The following is a 22,798-nucleotide window of genomic DNA, read 5'->3' on the forward strand; positions in this document are numbered from 1 at the left end:
CATGGAACCAGAGGTTATTTAGCAACGGGACCAACGGCTTTACGTGACTTCCGAACCACATCGAGAGTGAACTTCTATCACCAGAAATAAAAACCTTGACATCCTTGGAACTTCCAGGCTGAATAAAAAGAAGTAAAGTGCAGGCTTTGATAAGAAAAAAAAACCAGCTTGGAAAAGGAGAACGAAGTGAAACTCTCCACTCTCCAAGGCGGTGAAAGAAAAGACTCGCATATCATGGGGGTCCAAGCTTGGTCGATGACCAAACATCCACTGCGTATAGCACGATTTGCCAGATTACAGATTTATTGTTCTACAATCTTTGATTGTTTGTACCAGTCTCCAGCTAACCCTAAAAGACTTATCCTATTGTTAAGACCGAAGGTTTGTTTCGCGTATGAACAACTGAAAACTCCTTCATTTATATTTAAGCACCAAGTTTAAGTGAAATCCTGTCAACTGTGGGAAGTTGTAATGGTAATGTGAGCAAGGCTTTAAAAGCATGTGGATACAAAAAACAAGCTATCTCACTTCAAGAACAATAATGCACAATAGTCTACCTTCAACCATGTACGTACTATTGTACAAGGTACGTACTGTACCAACAAAGCAAGTGAGACATTTTGACAGTCAGACAAATGCACAGACAGACATGTTTTGCCACCAAGTAGTACATGTGATTATCTTCCTTTTGTACCAAGTTTTAATGAAATCCGTTTACCCATTAAGGAAAAGGCAATGACAAAGTAGGTGTGAAAACTCAGATGGATAGAAAGACAAACAAACAGAGCCAACAAACTACAAAAACTTTGCTGACAGAAGACTAATAAAACAATGATAAGAGAGAGAGAGAGAGAGAGAGAGAGAGAGAGAGAGAGAGAGAGAGAGAGAGAGAAGAGGAGAGATAGAGAGGAGAGAGGAAGAAGAGAGAGAGAGAGAGAGGAGAGAGAGAGAGATATGCATCTTGACAAAGAAATGAAGCTGGAAGTATTCTAGAGCTGTTTTCAGCTTGACAAACTCGTGGAATATTATGTGGTTGGTGGATACATACTCGAGTCTAAATGACACTAATTTCATAAGTACTCTCCTTCTTTTGTGAAAAAGGTCTGAGGACCACTGCAATGACTTTGAGAATAAAAAGTTATTGTACTACACTTTCCAATTTAATCACCCTAAAGTACAGCTGCAACAAAAGACCCATACACAAAAATATTTAACCCTTAAATTAATGTTTTAAGTGAGAACTGATCTTTAGCAGTGACCTCAGATAGTACCATATAGGATTTTTCTGTAATGACATCTACCTGATATACCATTCTACTTGCTTGTCTTTCCTAGCTCATCTTTAATGTAAACAAACATGTTTTATTCATATGCATATAATATACTGCAGTAAAGTCAATATCAGGATAGTATCTGGATTTACTGCCGGAAGTCAAGCTAACTTATAAATTACCTGCATTATGGATAAGACAGGAAATGTTTCAAGACAAAATGAGTAGCTTGGAGGGTACTCTACTCATTTTTTTAAAAATCACTTAATATCACATCAGCAATGAATTCACATAAAAACCAATGCAAGGGGAGTTCAGTCAAAAACACAATGCAATATTTACCTTTATTCAAACTATATGCTGGAGATCACATAACAATCCAAGGTTATAATTATATAAGCCAAAGGACAAACATTGGCTTTTTAGGGAATGTAATCAATCAATGACTTACCCAAACCTGAACAACACTATAATGTACATGAGATGACTGTAACCACCGGCAGTAGGGCGTAACATGCACATTAAGATTTGAGATGGCTGCATTAAGCTTTTCATGAATATCAGTTATTTAACCAAATCTTAGGAACGCACCAGGATAAATGACTGTATGAATAAAATGACATATGGCCAAAGGGGAGGAAGTCTGTTATCAAGTTTTATCATAAAAACCTATACTTGATAAGATTTAGAGCTTTGCTAGATAGTAAGGTTCCTATGAGACAACTAGAACGGCAAAACCAAGTTACTTCATCTTCATAAAAATTGCAGTAGTATTCCTATCACTGGTTATATAAAAATACCATACCATTTTTCCCTTTAGACACCATACTTGCCTCTATACTTGGTTATGGCAGAACATAAGTGCTAAAATGCTGCTTAAACTAATGAAGAGATTGTGATGAGAAAAAGCTGGCATCTCTACCTATTTGCAGGAACAACTTGAGCAAGAGAACCATTTTAATTCAAAGGAACAGAAAGGCATGAGGCTCTAATTTCCTGCACACTAAAACCTTACTGCCAATAAAGTCTTGCAGTAAAACTGACCTGGAAGCACTGATCACCTCACCTAAACTAGCATTAATGGAACAGTAACAGAATTGGAAAATCTAAAATATCTACCTCTGCACAATATCCTCCTCTTCATGTACCTGTGACATTCTCTTCTCTTACTAAGCAGGAATTATTAACTTCCCTGTTCTCTCTGAGAGTCAGACACTGTAGGAATAGTAAAAGGTGCTACTATCTTTCCCTACCTGATTCTTTGTTTTTTGCCCCCCCCCCCCCCCCTCCCCCAACCCCTCTTCCCAAGTAAGAATTCAAGAAACAGTAGAATCTTTCCTTAACATGCTTATGAGAACTGGGGTGTCCAGAAATGGCAAATATCTATTACATGGAAATTTTTCCTGCCTGACACGGAATATGTTTTCAGTAATATAGTGCACTTCCCAAATGTCTCCCTACAATTTAAATTTTGGCAAAACTCATGAGGCATTCTTCTTGTCTATGGATGACAAGGAATCTCCTTTTCAACTAAGTCTTCTTACCAATTCACCATCTTCATACCACAGAACATTAGCGGAGTTAACAAGTCAATCAAATTATCTTAGTCCTCCAACTACATGGGAAAACACATATCCTCTACATTATGTGCATCTTACTCATGATGAACACTTCTGCTTTCCATGCTGAAAACCACTCTGATCCCAACTACTAACTCCAAACAACTAATAGAGGGAGATTTAAAAAAGGAATTTGTCAATACATGAACCTTTAAAGAGGTTGCCTAGTATAGTATACATCTGCCAGCCAAGAAGCACTGCTTACACAAACACTAACAACTTCTGTAAAACAAGATTCCTATCAAAAACAAGAAATCACGAACACTGCATTTCCAAGATAATGATCCTTAACAGATACTAAAAGGAACAAAGGAAAGAAACAACAGTGTTAACTTGACCAAAATAATAACAACAAAAGGAGAAGAAATCATGGTACAGTGAAACAACTATTGAAGCTGGGGAGAAGTACAGAAGCCAAGCATTGATGTTAACAGTGATAGCTTTAAGTATGTGAAACAAAGGACTTCCTAATACTAGGGGGAGAAAGCTAACCCACTGCTAATCACAGCTTCACCACTTTATGCTTTCATTCAACACTGCCATTATGCCATAACTTGTGCAGATGGAGTATGAAATAAAAGAGGTCTACAGAAGGTACATACACATACTTTGAAAATACGTACCAGTAATTTTCACTTAAACGATAAATTCTAAGTAAAAAAAAATGTGCGGCCCACTTAAAGAGGTGAGGTTTTAAGTGTTGAAGTTAATTCTCTTAGGTCTTGCCAAGAATCCAGGCTTTTAGACCCTCGTAATCCTGAACAAGGGGAAGTTAACATAAAATTCTATGAAAAAGAATTTTTTTTCTTTAAATAAGACTATAATGATGAAAATGTAATACTACCTCTAACCCAGGCTCTGGGCAGTATATTTTAAGCCAGTTTTAGTGCACCCTTAATGACTTGAAAAGATATTAAGATCTTTTACAACTCAAAGAAAAGACTAAACTTCCCCCTATTAGGCTGATAGTTTTCAAGTTAAGATATGACGATTCAAGTTATATGTCACAGGTATTGTATATGAATCCATTCTATATTCATGATAATATTCCTGGTATGCCAACTGTTAGGGTCTGGTAAACTATATGAAAAGATCACACGTTAGTCCTGTAGATATGTGAGTTAAAATCACGTGTGAAATCATCTGCAATGAATCGGCTACCAAAGTCAGTCACCACAGAATAACTATACATATCATTCTTGCAAAGTACTGTAATGCAGTAGCTGAAATTTTTGGTACACATCCTTATATACATTATATACATTAGTCCAGTACTACTTAACTGACAATACATTTTACCAATTAAAATATTCATTTACATGTAATTTCATCAAAAACATAAATCAGAAATTAGTTACAACCAGAAATGCAATTACCTAAATGGACCAAGGAAAGTGTGTTGGAAGTGTTCAGTGACTACATATATACTGTACCATATTCATGCATTAAGGAACACCAAAATTTGTATAAAAATACAGCTCTGTGAATGAACTTAACATGAGTGTAAAGATGTCTAAACTCATAACACAGTCATATGATGAGGGTAAAGCATTGGTTTTGTTTTCTTTCGCCATTTTGCTTGACCACAGAAGCCAACTCCAAGAGTATTAATGAGTGTGCAAGAAAGAGACTCCTAAAAAAAGGAGCAAAAAAAAAAAAAAAAGTTTCCTGAGAAGGAAAATTCCACGGGTGTAGTACGCACTCACAAATTCTAAAATCCTACCTAGCTATATGAAGAAATGTACAATCAAAACACTGACCTGGTGTAAATATTTCTGCTTACTTTACAAATTAATTCTCAATGAACTCAAGTATTTAATATTCCTATGGGAACAAATACAAAGTGTAGTACTGTCCTGTACTTTCCCAAAATGAAACTGAATTCTGGATCAATTGTCTGAATGATATGACTCAACTTATTATGTTCCCATTCACTATATGTCCACAATAATTTTATCAGTAACCAATTCACAAATAATACTGCACACAATGAACGGTCATAAACCATAACTGACTCCACAGCAACACACCAAAACGTATATTGGTAATCTCTGTGAAATTCCTATAAAAAAATGAGACAAATCAGATATCACTGTCAGCAGGAGAACACTACGCAAGATTCAAGTTTCTTTTTTGTCTGTCATTGGAATTTTATTTCCAATTCTTGGAACTATGGCAAATTTTCAACATAACACATCTCCACACTAAAGCACAGTAACACGTCAATATCAAGCAATTTATTTCACAGCAATCACAAGTTAAAATTCACTATAACAAAATATAATAAACACTTCTGTTATTCTCTCACTTCAATTTCACTTTCCTGTTAAAGTTCTTTTCACGTTTTGAATTTAAAGCACAAGTAGACTTTTAGGGCATTCAAATTAGCGTGGTGCCACTTTCAGAAATATCTAGTTCTTTTAATGATAATACACATAAAACTTTAACTAAAATTGACTTCCTTTAATTAGAGCATTTCAATTTCCTCACAATTTGATACCAACTTGTCTTCATTTTAAGAGCAGAATATTATCTCCTTGTAACTATGATCCCCTCCTTTCAAAAATGAAAATCATTCAGCAGGGGCTCATTTGAAAACAAGTTACTACACTGATCAAGACTATTTTCCTGGAAACTTACACTATAACCAAAATATTTTTTTTTTTATATAGGCTATGTAAATTTGCTATCACTTCACACAAATCAGCAGCTTATAAATCACATACAAAATAGCCAAAAATGCCAACTCGATAATATTTCACTTCACAACTTCACAACATAAATTACTTGGCAGTAAGATTAATTTGTACTTTAACAAGAAAATATAGATTATTTTCAGTATTTACACATACATTAGTCTTCCCTTGAACTTCTGAATGATGAGCCCATCATTAAACTAGGAAAGTTCCTGTTAAAAACGTCGATCATCTTCACACTCATCTAAAAGAGGAGAAGGAGTATCCCTTTGGGGAGAGTAATCCAGGATATCAGGAGAAAGATTTTGCAATCTCAATTCAGTTTCTCTACTTTCTTCTTCTAATTTCTTCAATTTAAGCTCCACTTTTTCTTCCTTTATCCTGAGTAACTTTACTCGCAAGTCTTCATTCTCCTTGTCTCCGCCTCCCAGAGGGGAATCTTGGATATCAATGCTATCAGTAACGATGAGGGAATCGCGGCTGGCTTCTGACAAGGGGGACCTTGACCTCTTCCCTCTGATGCTCCTTCCCATAAACTCATCAAGACTATTTTCATCAAGAGACACAGGTGAGAGATCTCTCTCAAGAGCTATAGGTGGTTGAGATTTACTGTTATGGTCTATAGGAAAATCACTCATACTAACAGGGGAACAGCCTCTTTGCAAATCATTTTCCATCCATTGTTTATGCTTCTCATCTGATGTAGGTGTTCCTGGGGAAGCTGCTCTATCAGATCTTGGGGAGAGAGATACATCATCAAATAGAGGTGAATCACCCGTCTTCCCAAATTCATCGTCATCATTGCTCCCAACTGATATTGGAGATGCTTCATTTCGAAAATCTAAAGGATTATCCTTAAATCCTTCAACAGAATTCTGACTGCATTCCAAAGATGAGCCTGTATCCTTTGTACTTGCTGCCGAATCACTATTTGCTACCTTTACTACTACAAGGTCCCTTACCTTATCTGTCTGTTGTCTTGGTCTGATCCTTGGTCTGTTTCTTGGTCTGCGCTTTCTTTTGGCTCTATTACGAGTATCCCAAGAACGCCTTGGTGATTCTCTATCTTCTTCAGAACCCTTTCTCACAACTTGTGGAGATCCTGTAGGTCTATGAGGAGAGTTTTGTATATCATGAGGAGGTGAATCAATATCCCTTAAATAAGGGGACTGTTCCTTGACTCCAGCAACCTTTACGCCGACATTAGCTGGTGTCTGCCGTACTGGTGGGTATCTGCTCTCAGAAGAATGTCTGTCATATGACTGTGGAGCACGTTTTCTATTATCCTTAAAGTCTCTTCTAGTGTGCTCTGGAGGCAAAATTCTTACTGGTACAGGTGAACGACTTCTGTATTTTTCATGATAATGTTCTGGGGGCAAAACCCTTACTGGTACCGGGGAATAGCCTTTAGACCTTTCTGAAGAGTACTTTCTAATGTGCTCTGGTGTAAGTTTTCTGTAACGTGCTGGAGACCTTTCCCTTACATTTCCAGGTGACCTTGAATGACTTCCCATGTACCCTGTTCTTCCAGGGGAATGCCTTGAAGGTGATCTCTCTCTCACTCTAACCCTCTCTCTCTCTCGTAACATACTTGGCGAGACTCTCCTAGTTCTACCAGGAGACAATTCTCGGGAAAAATGTTTTTCAATCCTTGGCGAGTGTTCACGGGAGTATCTTCTTACATCTCTTGAACGTCTCGGCGGGGATTCGTGTCTCTGCCGCAAATGATGAGGAGACATTTCTCGGTACTTTGGGGGAGATTTCCCTCTCTCCAATCCTCTCTCCAATCTAGGAGACAAGTCTCTTATACTTCGAGACCTTTCATCAAACACATGAGTGGAATATTCCCTAACCATGTGGGGTGACCTCTCTCTAATCATTCGAGGCGATGCTTCTCTAAAAATTCGAGATCTTTCTCTTTGCATTCTTGAACCCATTTCCCTTGGCATTTCAGGCGACACTTCCCGTATCATATGGGGAGATCTCTCTCTCAGCCTCCTAGGAGACCTGTCTCTAACCATTCGAGGAGATGATTCCCTTGATCGCTGTAAATGATCTTTCCTTAAGCGAAGGGGAGAAATTTCTCGCAATCTTGGTGACCTGTCCCTATATCTTCCAGGTGATTCTTCTCTTGCATGCAAAGGCCTTTCTTGCAAATGACCTCTTCTACTTAATCCCCTGTCTTTATCAGGTGGTGGCGTGCGTGACCTCATCCTTTCTGGTCTTGGTGAAAGACTATCTCTTCTTGCCCTTTCTCTTATTTGTCTTGACATATGCTCTCTCTTTGCATCAGATCTAATCTTTGGTGAAACAGAAAGTTTATAGCTTTTATCCCTCCGGCCTGGAGGGGACCTACTACGACTTCTTTTGAGCTCAGCAGTGCGTTTCTTGGGGAACGAGGGTATCTGAAAGTCTTCTCCAACTGGATGAGTTGCATCAAGCTCACTGGAATCCAATGTCATTTTAACAGGGTTCTTCTCATATGAAAGCAGCCCTTCTTTCTTTATTGAATCCCAAAATGTTCCACCCAAAGTAACACTAGGAGCTTTGTTTACGGTAGTTGCTTCCATAATCTGAACTGGTGTAGACATGACAACTGGAGCTAAAGAAACTACACTCTGGCTTCTACTTTGGAGTGAATTCAATAACATCAAATCATTACCCCCATATAAATTTGTTTGAAGCTTCACACCTAGTCCACCAGCTGGCAAAAGTTGTGGATTACTGCCAATATTTGTGACAGTATGGGGCTTTATAGTAGTTGAACTGATAGAAACTGGTGTTGGGTTCATATTCATCATTAATGCACTATTTTCTAAAATGTATGATGTAGCTTGAGGAATGCCTGAATCCGAATGGTGATATGATTTTTTGTAATCAGACACTTCATTAACGGTAATTCTGGATGGACTAATCCCAATAGGTTCCGCAAATGAGTTAGAACCCTTAGACCAACCAAGTTTAGGGTCAACAGTTTCTTTTAAGGTTTTTGCTAAAAATGCGTAATCATCATCTTTCAGTTCTCTGGCATGAGAATCATGATGGCTTGAGCCACTTTTCCCAAATTGATCTGATCCTTTTGCATAATACCCACTTTCAGGATTCCTCATGTGTCCACTGGATTCTCTTGAAAAGTGATGGTCCAGCTTCACTTCTCTTTTAAGGTGACTATCATGACTGGACTCTCTGGAACTCTCTTCTTCAATAGCCATTGAATATGAGATCTGCTTTGAGGTACCACTCCTATGATTAGATCTTGTTATGGCATCACGTAAATCACCTGAGAACATGTCAGACATTACCTCCTTGGAGGAGGCAGGGTTCCTTCCTCCAGCACTTAGAATAGATTCCCTGAAATCCCTGGAATGGGATCCAGAAATTATATTCCTCAAGTCTCTCTCAAAAGGTCTGGAAACCGGTTCCTTTGCATGCCCTGAATCCATTCTTGTATTACTGCCTTCACTTCCATCTCTGTAAGATCTTGATATTGAGTTCCTCAAATCGCTACCACCTCCTGAGTAAGAACCATCCACAGCACCTTTGAATTCTTGTAGGTAGCCAGAGCCAGCACTTGTCTCTCTGGAGTCATGGTAACGGCCTTCAACTGAATTCCGCATCTCACTCCTGTACAGGTCCTTTGTATGAAGGCCTGTGATAGCTTCCCTTAAATCTGGAGGATATGAACCACCGGACCTCATCTGTGGATCTGAAGAGCCGCTACCTTTCATCGGCATACTTTCAAGGCTTGGCCGACCATGCTGGTAATCAATACTTGCACTTCGTTCCACTTCTGCTCTTGCCACACCTCGCCACATTTTGGAAAACCAAAAAGATCTGAACACACTTTCAATTAAATATCTTAAATGCACAGGTGTCTTGCAATTCTAGAAATTTACACTATAATTTTCAACAGGCAAGGAGGAAATACACTGATCTCACTTAATAGCACAAGGCAGTAGCTGTCAATAGTAGGCATCAAAGCTTCATCTTCATGATCTGCCAAGGTTTATTGCCCCTCATTATTGTGAGCGACCTGTAAGAAAGTGATGAGCAAATATGAGAAAAATTTCTAGGTTGCATAGATACTAAATCCATGAAAACTACCATGCACCGTTGCCCTCTGATGGCAGTCCACTCACTCCTCAACAAAAGGAACTCACTTGTCACAAACAAGGGGGCTTCAAAAGCTTGAAGATCAATGCAGAAATAACAATTACTGCTACTGGATCAGTAACCCTAGAGTCCTACAGAGAGGACTCCAAACAGTATATTCTGCTTGTTATACCTTGGCTTTAACTGTTCAACTAAAATGGTAGGTCCATTAAAAATGCAAAATCATTCTGATGGAAACCTATAACACATGATTACAGCACTAAAACTGAAAAATAAAATGGCCAGTCTATCTACCAACTTTACTTATATTTCTGCCTCTGTGGACTTAATGGTTCACTTTGTAGATGCAGAGGCCATTGTGGAGTCTTCTTTATCAATAATAATTAGACCAGAATCTCTTGCGGATGGAAGAAGTACTATCACCAATCTGCGACATTCAAGTTTCTTATAATTTATTCTACAACGCTTCACTCAGAAAAGTTGTCGTAGTGGTGCCTCATCAATCAGCGAATACAAGTTACAAATGACCTGTCTGGAAAAGGTTAACCATATGAACTTTGAGGTCACCTGGAATATATGACATGATATGCAAGTTTCATATGAATCTGCAGTCATCATTCCGAAGACATAATCCATTTTTATGGCATATATACCTTAACTGTAAAACTTTAATTTCCAAGCAGCTCAAAACGGTTTTTCTAATAACATCAGCAGTCTCAAAGCCCACAAAAAAAACAAACGGGGAAAATAAAAAAACCTGACAGCATTTCTGCAACACTGGAGTCTCTCAATTGTTCCTTGTATATTATTAAATCCTGATTTAAGAGGCGAGCCGACAGCCAAATTTCGAGAAAATTTTTAATTTTAGTTATCAGTTATTCAACTCTTATGTCTAATAAACATACCCAAAAGCGCTTATGTCTAATAAACATACCCAAAAGCGATACTGTTAAAAAGATTTTGAGACTTGTTTGTTGACAATTGTGTTTATTGTTAGCAGGACACTATGAACCACAAATTGTAAAAAGATTTATAAAAAAGTCAGAATATTTTTGATAGGATCAAGTAAGTTATACACAGATTTGAACTGTTATATGTACGTGTAAATAAACATGATATTGTAATGATACAATTAAGTTTGTTCATACTTACCTGGCAGATATATATATAGCTGTATTTTCCGAAGTCCGACAGAAATTAAAAAACTTACGACACACGTAGTGGGAGTCAGGTGGTTAGTACCCATTCCCGCCGCTGGGAGGCGGGTATCAGGAATCATTCCCATTTTCTATTCATAATTTTTATTTCACTGTCTCCTGAGGGGAGGGGTGGGTGGGTACTTATTATATATATCTGCCAGGTAAGTATGAACAAACTTAATTGTATCATTACAATATTTCATTTTGTTCATGAAAACTTACCCCTGTCAGATATATATATAGCTGAATCCCACCTTTGGTGGAGGGAGTAGACAGATAGAAGAATTTTAGGAAACATATATATGCAGATAAATGATATCTTGATTCCTTACCTGTTAGCATAGCTGACTTCGTGGTTACTGCCGCGTAAGTCTGCTTGTGCTATTAGAGTTGCCAGCGAGGTAGAGACCTATATAGCTGGTGCACTCAAGATGATCTGTCAACGGGGGCGTGACCACGATGTGACTAGACCATTGACCATACAATGAGGGCAACGAAGTAAAAAACCACCTGGCCTTGTCTACCAAAGGTATAACCACTAAACTAGACTAAAGAAGGGAGATCCGCCTCGGGCGGTCAACCCACAACCAAAAAACACACACAATTAAAAGCTCATCTAACCACTAAAGGAAAGGATGAGTGCTACCTCCTGCCCCAAAACAGTGTCTGCAGCGACGTATGGTCCAAGCGACCGAGCAACGTTCGTTATGTCGCTTTCACCTCCCGCAGGTAGTGTGAAGCGAACACCGAGTTGCTCCGCCAATATGTGGCACTCAAAATGTCACTGAGTGCCATATTTTCTGTGAAAGGCTATCGAGGTCGAAATAGCCCTCACCTCGTGGGCATTTCACTTTCAAAAGCTTCATGTCACTATCACTACATGTGGAATGAGCTTCCTTAATGGTGTCTCTCAAGAAGAAAGAAAGCGCAATCTTTGACATGGGAAGATCGGGCTTCTTAACCGAGCACCACAAGTTGCCCGAAGGTCCTCTACAGTCCTTCGTTCTGTCTAAATAGAATTTGAGAGCCCTGACAGGGCACAGGACTCTCTCTGGCTCATTACCCACGATCTCTGTCAAACCCTTGATTTCAAATGTCTTGGGCCAAGGGTTGGACGGGTTTCGTTCTTGCTAAGAACATAGGGCTTAAAGAACAAACCGCATCAGAGTTCTTAAACCCAACATGCGTTGCTTATAGCCTGGATCTCACTAACTCTCTTCGCCGTCGCCAGAGCCGTTAGAAAAAAGTGTCTTCCTTGTAAGGTTTCTAAGCGAAGCTAAGTTGAGAGGTTCAAAATTACTGGACATCAAAAACTTTAGAACAATGTCTAAATTCCAAGAAGGGACTCTTGGAGGTACCTTCGAAGTCTCGAAAGACTTAAGAAGATCATGAAGGTCTCTGTTGTTGGCTAAGTCCAGTCCTCTATGCCTAAAGACTACAGAAAGCACACTTCTGTAGCCTTTTATCGTAAGGCACCAGCTAAGCGAACTTCATTTCTCAAGTAGAGAAGGAAGTCTGCGATCTGGCTCACAGAGGTAGAGGTGGAGGAAATGTCTTTCTTCCTGCACCAGCTCCGGAAAACAGCCCACTTTGGATTGGTATACGGCAATAGAAGAAGGTCTTCTTGCCGTTGCGATTGCTTTCGCCACTGGTCTTGAAAAACCCCTCGCTCTGGCCAACTTCTGGATAGTCTGAACGCAGTCAGACCAGAGCGAGGAGGGGAGGTTTTTGGATACCTCCTCGAAGTGGGGCTGTTTGAGTAGATCTATCCTTGGAGGCAGAGTCCTCGGAAAGTCTACAAAAAAGGACATGACCTCTGTGAACCAGTCGGTCGCTGGTCCAGAAGGGGGCGATGAGATCATCCTCGTTCCCTCTGATGCCGCGAATTTTCTTATTACTTCCCCTAGGATCTTGAACGGGGGAAAGGCATATAGTCTAGTCCCGTTTCCAGTACCAAAAAGAAGGGCGTCTACTGCTACTGCTCCTGGGTCTAGAACGGGGTGAGCGTACCGCGGGAGTCTCGTTGTCCTGGAAGTTTGAAGATGTCTACGAGAGGACATCCCCATAACTTCCACAACCTCTGGCATATTTCCTGATGAAGGGTCCACTCCGTCGGCAGAAGTTGACCTTGTCGACTGAGCAGATCTGCACGGACGTTTTCTACCCCTGATATGAATCTCGTCAGTATAGAGACGGTCGTGTGCCTTCGCCCATAACAGGATCTCCTTTGCAAGGAAGAACAGGGATCAAGAGTGGGGTTCCTCCCTGTTTTCTTGAGGTATGCCAGGGCTGTGGTGTTGTCCGAGTTGATCTGCACCACATTGCCGGAGACTTCGTTCTGAAAGAACTGGAGCGCCAGATGAACTGCTGCCAGCTCCTTGAGGTTTATGTGCCAGGACACCTGTTCCCCTCTCCAGGTGCCTGACACTTCCTTCCCCCCCAGTGTTGCTCCCCACCCCGTGGAAGACGCGTCGGAAAACAACACTAGGTCGGGGTTCTGAAGCTTGAGGGAAAGACCCTCTGCGAGCTTCAAAAGGGTCGGTTCCACCATCTTAGGTGTTACCTTTACCTCTTCTGATAACACCAGAATCGAATCCAAAGTGTTTTGGTGCTTCCAATTGTCGGCAAGGAAGAATGAAGAGGTCTGAGGTGCAACCTCCCTAGGGAAACAAACTTCTCCAGTGAGGAAATGGTCCCCAGCAGACTCCATCCATTCCCTCACCGAGCATGATTCCTTCCCCAGAAAGGTTGACACTTTGCTTAGGCAATCTAGTTGTCGCCCCTGGGACGGAAAAGCCCGAAAAGCCACTGAGTCCATCTGAATCCCCCAGATAGACTAAAGACTGAGAAGGGGTCAGATGTGACTTTTCGAGGTTCACAGCAAGCCCCAGGGACTTCGTTAACGACAAAGTTCGTCACTGTGAAGGTCCTCCAGACACCGGTCTTTCGAGAGGAGGCTCGTACGAGCCAGTCGTCCAGGTAGAGAGAGATCCTGACATTGGAAAGATGAAGCCACCTCGCAATGTTCTTCATCAGTAGGGTGAATACCATGGGAGCAAGTGCTGAGTCCAAAGCAGAGAGCCCTGAATTGAAACACTTTTCCTTTCAGGGACAAACCGCAGGTATTTCCTGGACTGGGGGTGGATGGGCGTGGAAATACGCGTCCTGGAGATCTAGTGCAGCATCCAATCCCCCGGTCTCAAGGCTCCCATCACTGACTGAGGTGTCTCCATCTTGAACCTCTGCTTGATGACAAAGAGGTTCAGGTTGCTGACATCGAGTACCGGTCGCCATTCCCCCGACTGCTTTGGCACCAGGAACAGTTTGTTGTAAAATCCGGGGGAATTCAAGTCGGAGACCTGTTCTACGGCGTGTTTCACGATCATCTGATCTAACAGATCGTAAAGCACTTGTTGCTTTTCTCCCCGATAGGAAGGAGACATGTCCCTGGGTGTCGTAGACAGCGGGGGTGGTTTCAGGAACGGGATCCGGTAACCCTTCTTTAAGATGTCCACGGACCATTTGTCCGCACCTCTCTCCCTTCCAGGCTTGCGCAAAAAGCTGAAGCCTGGCTCCAACCGGTGACTGAAGGACTTCTGCTTCACTCTTGTTCTTGGCCAGCGCCGTGGCTCTGCCTCTGGAAGTGCCTCTTCCTCGAGGGGCTGGTCTCGAGGAAGAACTACCTCGAAAGGGCTTCGATTTCTTGAGAATCGAAACTCCCGAGGACGAAGGAACCGCAGGTCTCCTTGAAAGATTGTGCGAGGAGATCTTGCATGGCCTTCTTCCCCCCCCTGTAGACTGGTCGCAATGTCTTTTACCATAGCCTGGGGAAGAGATGATCCGAAAAAGGAGCGAAGAGCAAGTCTGCTTTCTGTGACGGAGAAACAGATTTTCGCTGTAAAATTGCAAAACAGGGATCTCTTCTTCAAGAGCCCTGTGCAAAGTGAGCTGTAAGCTCCTCCGAACCATCTCTGACGGCCTTGTCCATGCACGACATTACGCTGGACAGCTCCCCCAGACTAATCGAGTCGGAACTCCTAGACTTGGCATCCAGAACTCCCAAACACCAATCTAGAAAGTTGAAGACCTCTAACGTCCGAAAGAGGCCTTTAAGGTGGTAGTCCATTTCCGTAGTAGACCATGAAACTTTCGAAGAGGACAGGTGAGACCTCCTCGAGGCATCCACAATGCTGGCGAAGTCTCCTTGGGCTGACGAGGGAAGTCTAATACCTACGTCTTCTCCCGTCTCATACCAAATGCCAGCCTTCCCACTAAGTCTCGAAGGTTGGCAGGGCAAAAGAAGTCTTTCCCTGAGACTTCCTTTTCTCCATCCAGTCATGGACCTTACGAAGAGCCCTCTTAGTTGAAAGGGACTTCTTCATCCTGACGAATGCCGAGACCTTGTTGATCTTGGACGAAGAAAGTTGTGAAGGAGGAGAGCGAGGAGCTTCCGGGTGAAACGTCTCTCCAAACTCTGATTGAAGAAGGAGGGTCAAAACCTGGTAGTCGGAAGAGACTGCCGCCAAAGGTTTCTCATCATCCACTTCAACCGAAGCGTCACTAACCTCTGCTTCCGACACAGGTGAAGTTGGAGGCAAATAGGCTGGACCAAGACTATCTGGTCTAAGTTTCCACGAGGCGCGTTGCTGTGAAGTGGAAGGTAAAGCTGACTCATTAATAGAAACTCCGGTCGTATCTCTAAGACCCGGAGCAACTTGCAAAGTCTCATCACAAACAGGTGGGAGGCGACGAAACTCCACATCTTCGTCCACCCGAGCGTCCGCTGGCGCACACCTGGCATCCACTGGCGCACACCTGGCGTCCACTGGCGCATACCTGGCGTCCACTGGCGCACGCCTGGCTGCAACTAGCGCGGGATTGGCGTCCACTCGCTCGCTGCTGGCGTCCGCTGGCGCACGCTTGGCGTCCACTGGCGTGCGAATGACATTTACTAAGGCGCGCTTAACATCTCGTGCGCGCTCTGCTTCCGCTGGTGCACTCTTAGATGCCACTGGCGTTCGCTTGGCTTCCGACCGAGCGTCAGGAACGTGAACTTGCACCGAAGCGTTCACGCAAGTATCGAGCTCTCGCACCGCAAGCTTACGAGCGGGTAATACCGCTTCATGCGCCGAGCGAGCAAAATCCTCTTCACGTCCTCCAGAGAGCCGCTGGGGAGTCGCACGAACTCTAGCAGGCGAAGAAAGTGGAGAGATAGACGAGCGAGGAGAAGGAGAGGGAGACCTTCTAGATCTCTTCACAGCAGACGGTCATCCTTTCTCCTGGACGTGGTTGCGTCCCTTTCTTAGCAAGAGCATCAGCAAGCTGTTGCTGCAAAGAGCGCAGGATCTTCTCAGTAGGAGAGGATTCCTTGTCAGGTGACGGGCTGATCCTGTGAGAAGGCGAGGGGCGAGGGGGGGACGCCTTCTTCCTTCTCCAGAAACTGCCATAGCACGCGCTCGAGAGCGACTGGGGCGCTCAACAAAGTCATCATCCGATGACTCCTTACGCTTCTTCTGTGGCGGGAAGGCTGCGAACACACTCTCAGGCGATGATCGCCTCTCGAGAGCCAAAACTGGACGTGAAGCGTCACGATCACCAACGCTCCTTTTCAGCGGGCGTGAAATAGAATGAGAGCTCCACCCCTTATGCGGGGAGGAAGCCTCTGAAGAAGAGAAACACTCTTTCAGGAGGCGTGCACGCGCACGCTCCTTGGCAGTCTGTGTAACGTCAACAGATACTGCCGAAGGCACGTCAGATCGGTGGGCGTTTCCCCGTAACCCTCCTGCGGCTTTCGACATGCCCTCTCCCTGAAACCTGGGAGTCCGGCAGCGGTCTAGGCCTAGAGGCGAAATGGGGCCGATCTGACGCACCCTCCACCAACGAAGGAGCACTGTCACTGCACTTTGCACCTTCACTTTTGCCTTCTAAGGCGAGCACTTTAGATTCTAAATTAGAATCGACTCTAAGATAAGTGTAAGGGTATTACCCTCTACAGACACTGTTTCAGGGCCCGAAGGCAACACTACAGGGTTAGGAGTAGTGATTAAAGGAGGGTTAGTAGGAGAAACATGAACTTCCTGCCGTTTACCTGAAACGCTCCTGGAGGAAGACCTCCTTAACCTATCCCGTTCAAGCTTACGCAGATAGGACTCATACGCTCTCCATCCAGAATCAGAAAGACACTCACATTCCTTGCAGCGACTTTCATACATGCAATCATGCTCTCTGCAAATCTTACACAAAGTATGAGGGTCTACTGATGCTTTCAGTAGCCTACCTCGACAATCACTCTTGGTACAAAACCTGGCGCTAGCCGAACTAGAACCAGACATCTTATATAAAGAGAAATCAAGCCAAAATCAATCAAATCCACAATTAACGTGTGCCTAGCCACCGATCCAAAAGTCAAGATACCAAAAAATCAAAAAGGGGTACTTATAGTAGCCAAGTTTCCTAAATTCAAGACGGAGGTGCTGAAAACTGTGTTTACAACACCGGCGACAGAAAAATTATGAATAGAAAATGGGAATGATTCCTGATACCCGCCTCCCAGCGGCGGGAATGGGTACTAACCACCTGACTCCCACTACGTGTGTCGTAAGTTTTTTAATTTCTGTCGGACTTCGGAAAATACAGCTATATATATATCTGACAGGTAAGTTTCATGAACAAAATATCTTTTAACATTAGTTTGAGCTATACGTACACTGTTTTGGGCTGTTTTACATGTAAATAAACATAGCTTGAAATGTTATTGCTAAATAAAGAGAATTTTCATTATTAGTTGTAGAATAAGCAGTAAAAACTGAAGCAAATCCCTTCAATCATAAGAAAGAAACAGTCACTTATTTTATAATGGGGCCTTATGGCATCAACTTCCCTTAAAGACACTTGTAGATTTAGTTAGCATAATAATAACCCCTTTCAAACATGAGTTTAAGAATGAAAAGACTACATATACTATATATCTGAACTGTCCTACAACAAATGTTACTGAAGTAACTGCTTCTAATCATAAAATAATTCAATTACAGTACATTACAGTACATATGGAGGTGCAAATGAGTCACCCACTTCTTATACTAATTGATGTTAAGAATTTATCGCCCCTCCCCAAAAAACACGATAAAAAAAGACCAGGATGGATACAAGGAAATTTTTAAAATCAAAGTTTTATATGGTTTTGAAATACAGGTACAGTACCTAGTTCTTTGCATACGAAGAGAAACATCCTAACAAGAAGGCTGTTTTTAAGTACTAGTAGTTAACATGCCATTCACACACAACTGAACTCATTCCACTTAAGGCCTAAAGAAAAAACAAGCACTTGGAACATTGTCACAGGGCATTTTCAATTCTGCTTTACAGAAAATAACAAACAAGAAATAAAGGAGAACACTATCAGTGGAAATCCAGAAATAAATTAAGAACAATATAATATTCTAAATAAATATGTAATATTGACCCTATCAATATACTGAGTGCAACAAACCATAATTCTATATGTGCCTTATTTGTCAGCAGCACTTGGGAATGCAGCTGCTTTCCCTGTGTGAAGAAACATCTCCACTTAACTATGCAGCTAACCTTGAACTGCAATTCTTCCATTCTGGTTTTGTTCCCAATAAGTGAGGGCAATTAAGGCATGCACATGATAATAATTAACTGTTAAGTTTCTTACTCATGAAAAAGCTTGTGGTCACTATTTTAAATAAATCTAAATTAATGGGAACAATCTAATAGACCTTACTAAGCCGTATAATCTATTATATTCTTGTGGCCTAACATCAAACCATACAGAACTTGTACAATGACAGCCTTGTACACCCTACAAAACTAATTTGCCAACATTCCAGTTCAAGGAAATGTAATTCCCTTAAGATGCAACTTTTCTATTTACTAAAATATTCAATGGCACTACAAACCTGAACCTTTGCAACACTAACATTATTAAAAATAAGTCTACAATAAAATAACTTTTCCTAATTGTTTCTACCTCAATGGGATTCCACTTTTCTTAAAGACTACTTTGTTAATCGTTGACAACTCAGGTCCTTTTATTTTTAGATGTCTTATTGTCTTCCCATACGATTGTGAAAAATCTGCACTGTAAGAAACACTTTCATGCATCCTTAACAGTTTGTCCACACATGGCACATGAAGGTGATTATTATCTGGTAGATATTGATCTATCAAATAAATGCATACACTTTAATAAGTACTACAACCTCCTTGGTACTATAAAAGATCTGAGCTAAAGTTACTTCCTACCCACTCATTACGGCTACAATCAAAATGTAATAGGCATTAACTTGTATGAACTATGTACATATTCATATCTATACTACATGTGCAAAATTTCCCAGCCTAATACTATTTTATGGAGCACTTTACTATTTACTAGACTTGGCCTCTAATTTATTAATGTTACAAAAAATTACTTCTAATATTGTATTAAAAGCCAATAATTAAATTATTAGTCAGTCAAAATTTTACCATTGCACTTAAACTACTTCGACAGCAAAAGTAAAATTCCACACCAAAGCTAGATCTAAATAAACCATTTTATTCTGAACTATACGTATAGTACTGTTATACCTTAGTAAGGGTTGCTCTTGAACATGGTCACCTATGGTTTTAAACATTATTGGGATGAGGTTCCTGTCCCTTTAATATGTAGATGAACCACAACTACGATTGCATAAACTCAGTACTCACCAGAACATACTATATTTAATGTTGCAAACAAATTATTTCATCAGCAATACTTTTTCTGCAAGGTTATGTTAGTAATAACTATTCATCTTTCTGATTTTACAAAAATATGTTTCTATCTGAAACTTGAAGAAATGGAGGGTCTACTAAAATGGACCAATCCATTACTATAGTACTCACATCACTGGGAGTGAAATCCACAATAAGTTTTTCAAACATTAAAATCTACACAGACCTTTCAAGAGACTTCTCAAGCTCTCATTATCAGTAAGGTTGATAAGAAAGGAGCAGGCTCTCAAAAGTTCTGTATATATAAATATTAATACATTTAGTTTTACTTAAGTATTACTATGAAGTTCATTCATCCCACTGCTATAAGTTGGTATTCAGATAATTGGTGCGATTCCACAATGACAATTGGGAACTGAACATTATTTTTCTTTCACCTTGCAGAATCTTCAGTGCTCATAACAGCCAGGTGTTCAGTGGACAAGTTAATTTGTTTACTTAATCAGAATATGAAGATTTAAAGGAAAAAAAGTATTGCTAATTTACACTGAGGATACAGTAGAGCAAGCAAGGCCTTACTATAACCACAAGTCAATATATGGGAATCTCTTGTGACCTAAGCATTTAAAAAATACATAAAAGGTCAATTTGGCGCAATAAAATGGTCCACAATAATCTAACTTTAATGTCTACACTGTCTCACACCCCTGCATTGAAACAATCCAGAGATCAGTACACTACTGGATTGAAATACCAGCCAACAAAACATTCTTTCTCTAGTGTTTGAGCTGATATTACGGTTCACGATCATTTTTTCATTTTCAGTTTCTCACAAATCACTATGTCATGATCTAGTTCATTCTTGAAGGCCATTGCAACTGTATACATTTCGTCCATTATGCTGGCTCCTAACATGTTCCAGTTTGTGGCATTTTCAAATATCTTCTGCCATAACTTTAAAATAGATATTTCTTTCATTCTTTCTTAAATATCTCTAAAGTACACCACAGACTGGAGAATTTTATTAGAGCATACATAATAGCATTATCCCCATACAGTAACATTTTCCATAGTTATGACACAGGTAGTCCCTTGGGTTACGTTGGCCTCGCCTTATGGCACTTTCCCAATACATTTGTAAAAAAATCTGTTCCAGGTTACAGCGGACGTTCCAAGGTTATGTTGTGTTGTTTCAGTCTTACGGCGGTGGGAGAATACTAGTACTGTAAAATCTTGGAGGAAATTCTACAATATCATGGATGCACACCTCACCAGAAACAAGCTAAATCAATTAGGAAGTTTCCAATACAACCAAACAACCAAAGGATTAAAGGTAAGGTTTTCATCGCTTTATTTCTCACTTTTAGCAATTTTTTAATACGGTGTTCCGGCTTACGTCTCGCTTCAGGAATGAAACCCCGACATAACCCAAGGACTGCCTGTAATCCATCCAACACTGAGAATGATTAAAAATTCATTATGCAGACATTGCAACAACATTGATTTGTGAGGCAAAATCAGACAGATGGGCTAAAAACAACTCACTAGGAGTAGCCTATGACGCATGCTCTTATCTAAACTGAGCATCAACACGGTGCAATGACACAATGCTGGCAGATACCTTCATATTTCCTTATATCTTTGTTACTAGAACCTACAGTACGTACAGTAACAATACACATCAATCAATTCCAATGACTCTTCAAGAAACAATCCTCATTACTGCTGCAAGAAAGAAAAGCCTTAATGGAGTATTGTTACTCTGGAGTGATGACACCAACAGCTTCTAGGCTACATTGTACTTCTGACGATAGATGAGGCCACTTGGAGAACTCCTTAGCGCACTTATCACTGAACTTTAGCACAATCACCACCCACTTATTCCAGCACCCGAGTACTAGGTATAGGTAAATAATTTCCATCACTCGTTCACTCCTTCACGAAAAATTTACTAGGTACCTACCTAGTAGGTACCTATAAAATATTCACTAAAAAACTTCTCACAAGAACATCACGTCAAAATCATATCCAGCATTAAAGATCATTCAGGTAGTACCTACATCACACTACATTAACGTAATATAATACATATATTACTATATTAAAAATTTAATTATAGCTACCTAGCTACCAATTGGTGGAATCTGTTCTACCATTTTACCGTCAAACCTACGTTTAACAGCTTTGCCCTAATCAATGAACTATAACTTCCTTGGTAGACCAGTATATGGGGTTAATGTAGCCCTATAATGCACAGTAAATTATTAATCACCGCAACATTTGAAATAACCTGGCCATAGTAGGTAGTTTCATGAGGTCGAAAGCAGAAGAGACACGTCGATGGGCCACTGAAATGCTGGATTACGACTTCTGTGGCCAATGACATATTTAGGCGTTACAGGCGATCACTAATGGTTCCTGGGAAAAGGACATTTCTCTCGGTAACCACCGTAAAACAAGGGCGAAGAAGGTTAAGTCTTATAGTTACCTACGCTGCATCGAAAAAGGTCGGGGAGGCATCAATGGTAGGTTTGGTTGGCTTACTCCATAACATAACAGTAACACGCACTCTTCTTCTACCTACGGCGAACGGAAAACCTCCACTTTAGATATGACGGGACGAAGAGGGCGTCGCGTTCGCATGCCTCCATTCAAGCTTCGGTTTCCCCGTCGCCTCTCCATCACCTGAATATGATTATCTACTCCGAATAGATGCATACTTATACGAATTTTCTTAGTATGTAACATAATTAATGAGGCTTTTACAAGTAAGTGGATATCAATATTTCGTTGACGCTCTGTATTCTTCGTAATGAATGCGAACAAATACCTAAAGATTGGCAATGCTATAACGAAGGTCAAATCCCCGCCAGATTGCTATGGGCTGACGACAATGTTCGACCTACCCAATTCTATAATCATTTCCTGATCGCCATCTTATGTAAAGGAGATAGTTACATTTTATTAGTAATGTCCAGTCCTTACCCACTTTATCAGAAAGTTTAAGAGTTGATGACTAAAGTCACTAAACATTGCATATGCGCGTTCTTTAATTTCTTCTTCTTCGTTTTAACTTATTAGTTTTTACGGGAAACATTACAGAACTGTCTGGGTGATACGTTTTCATAATCAAAGATACATAGAAAAGTCTAGTGGCGCCATAAATAAGAATCATG

The 22,798-nt window shown here is 40.9% G+C and overlaps 2 protein-coding genes across 2 annotated transcripts in view; both read right to left on the reverse strand.

Moving 5' to 3' along the window:
- The window catches only part of LOC135205766 (D-aminoacyl-tRNA deacylase 1-like), a 46,210-nt gene extending 23,943 nt beyond the window's left edge, over positions 1 to 22,267 (reverse strand). The window contains exon 1 of the mRNA XM_064236907.1: positions 22,115 to 22,267. The gene's annotated coding sequence lies outside the window, so the exon portion shown is untranslated. The remainder of the gene's footprint in view (positions 1 to 22,114) is intronic.
- On the reverse strand, positions 1,602 to 22,231 carry LOC135205763 (serine/arginine repetitive matrix protein 2-like). Its single transcript, XM_064236903.1, has 2 exons — positions 22,111 to 22,231; positions 1,602 to 9,619 (listed from the first exon to the last, which is right to left on the reverse strand). Exon 2 carries the CDS (start codon positions 9,399 to 9,401, stop codon positions 5,802 to 5,804), a length of 3,600 nt encoding a protein of 1,199 aa, XP_064092973.1. The 5' UTR covers positions 9,402 to 9,619; positions 22,111 to 22,231; the 3' UTR covers positions 1,602 to 5,801.
- Positions 22,268 to 22,798: the final 531 nt, after the last annotated feature.

The sequence above is a fragment of the Macrobrachium nipponense genome, chromosome 24, assembly GCF_015104395.2.
Source record: "Macrobrachium nipponense isolate FS-2020 chromosome 24, ASM1510439v2, whole genome shotgun sequence".
Taxonomy (NCBI): domain Eukaryota; kingdom Metazoa; phylum Arthropoda; class Malacostraca; order Decapoda; family Palaemonidae; genus Macrobrachium; species Macrobrachium nipponense.

Coding starts and splice junctions, on each gene's coding strand:
- LOC135205763 (XM_064236903.1), bottom strand. CDS start 9,401: ATGTGGCGAGGTGTGGCAAGAGCAGAAGTGGAACGAAGTGCAAGTATT.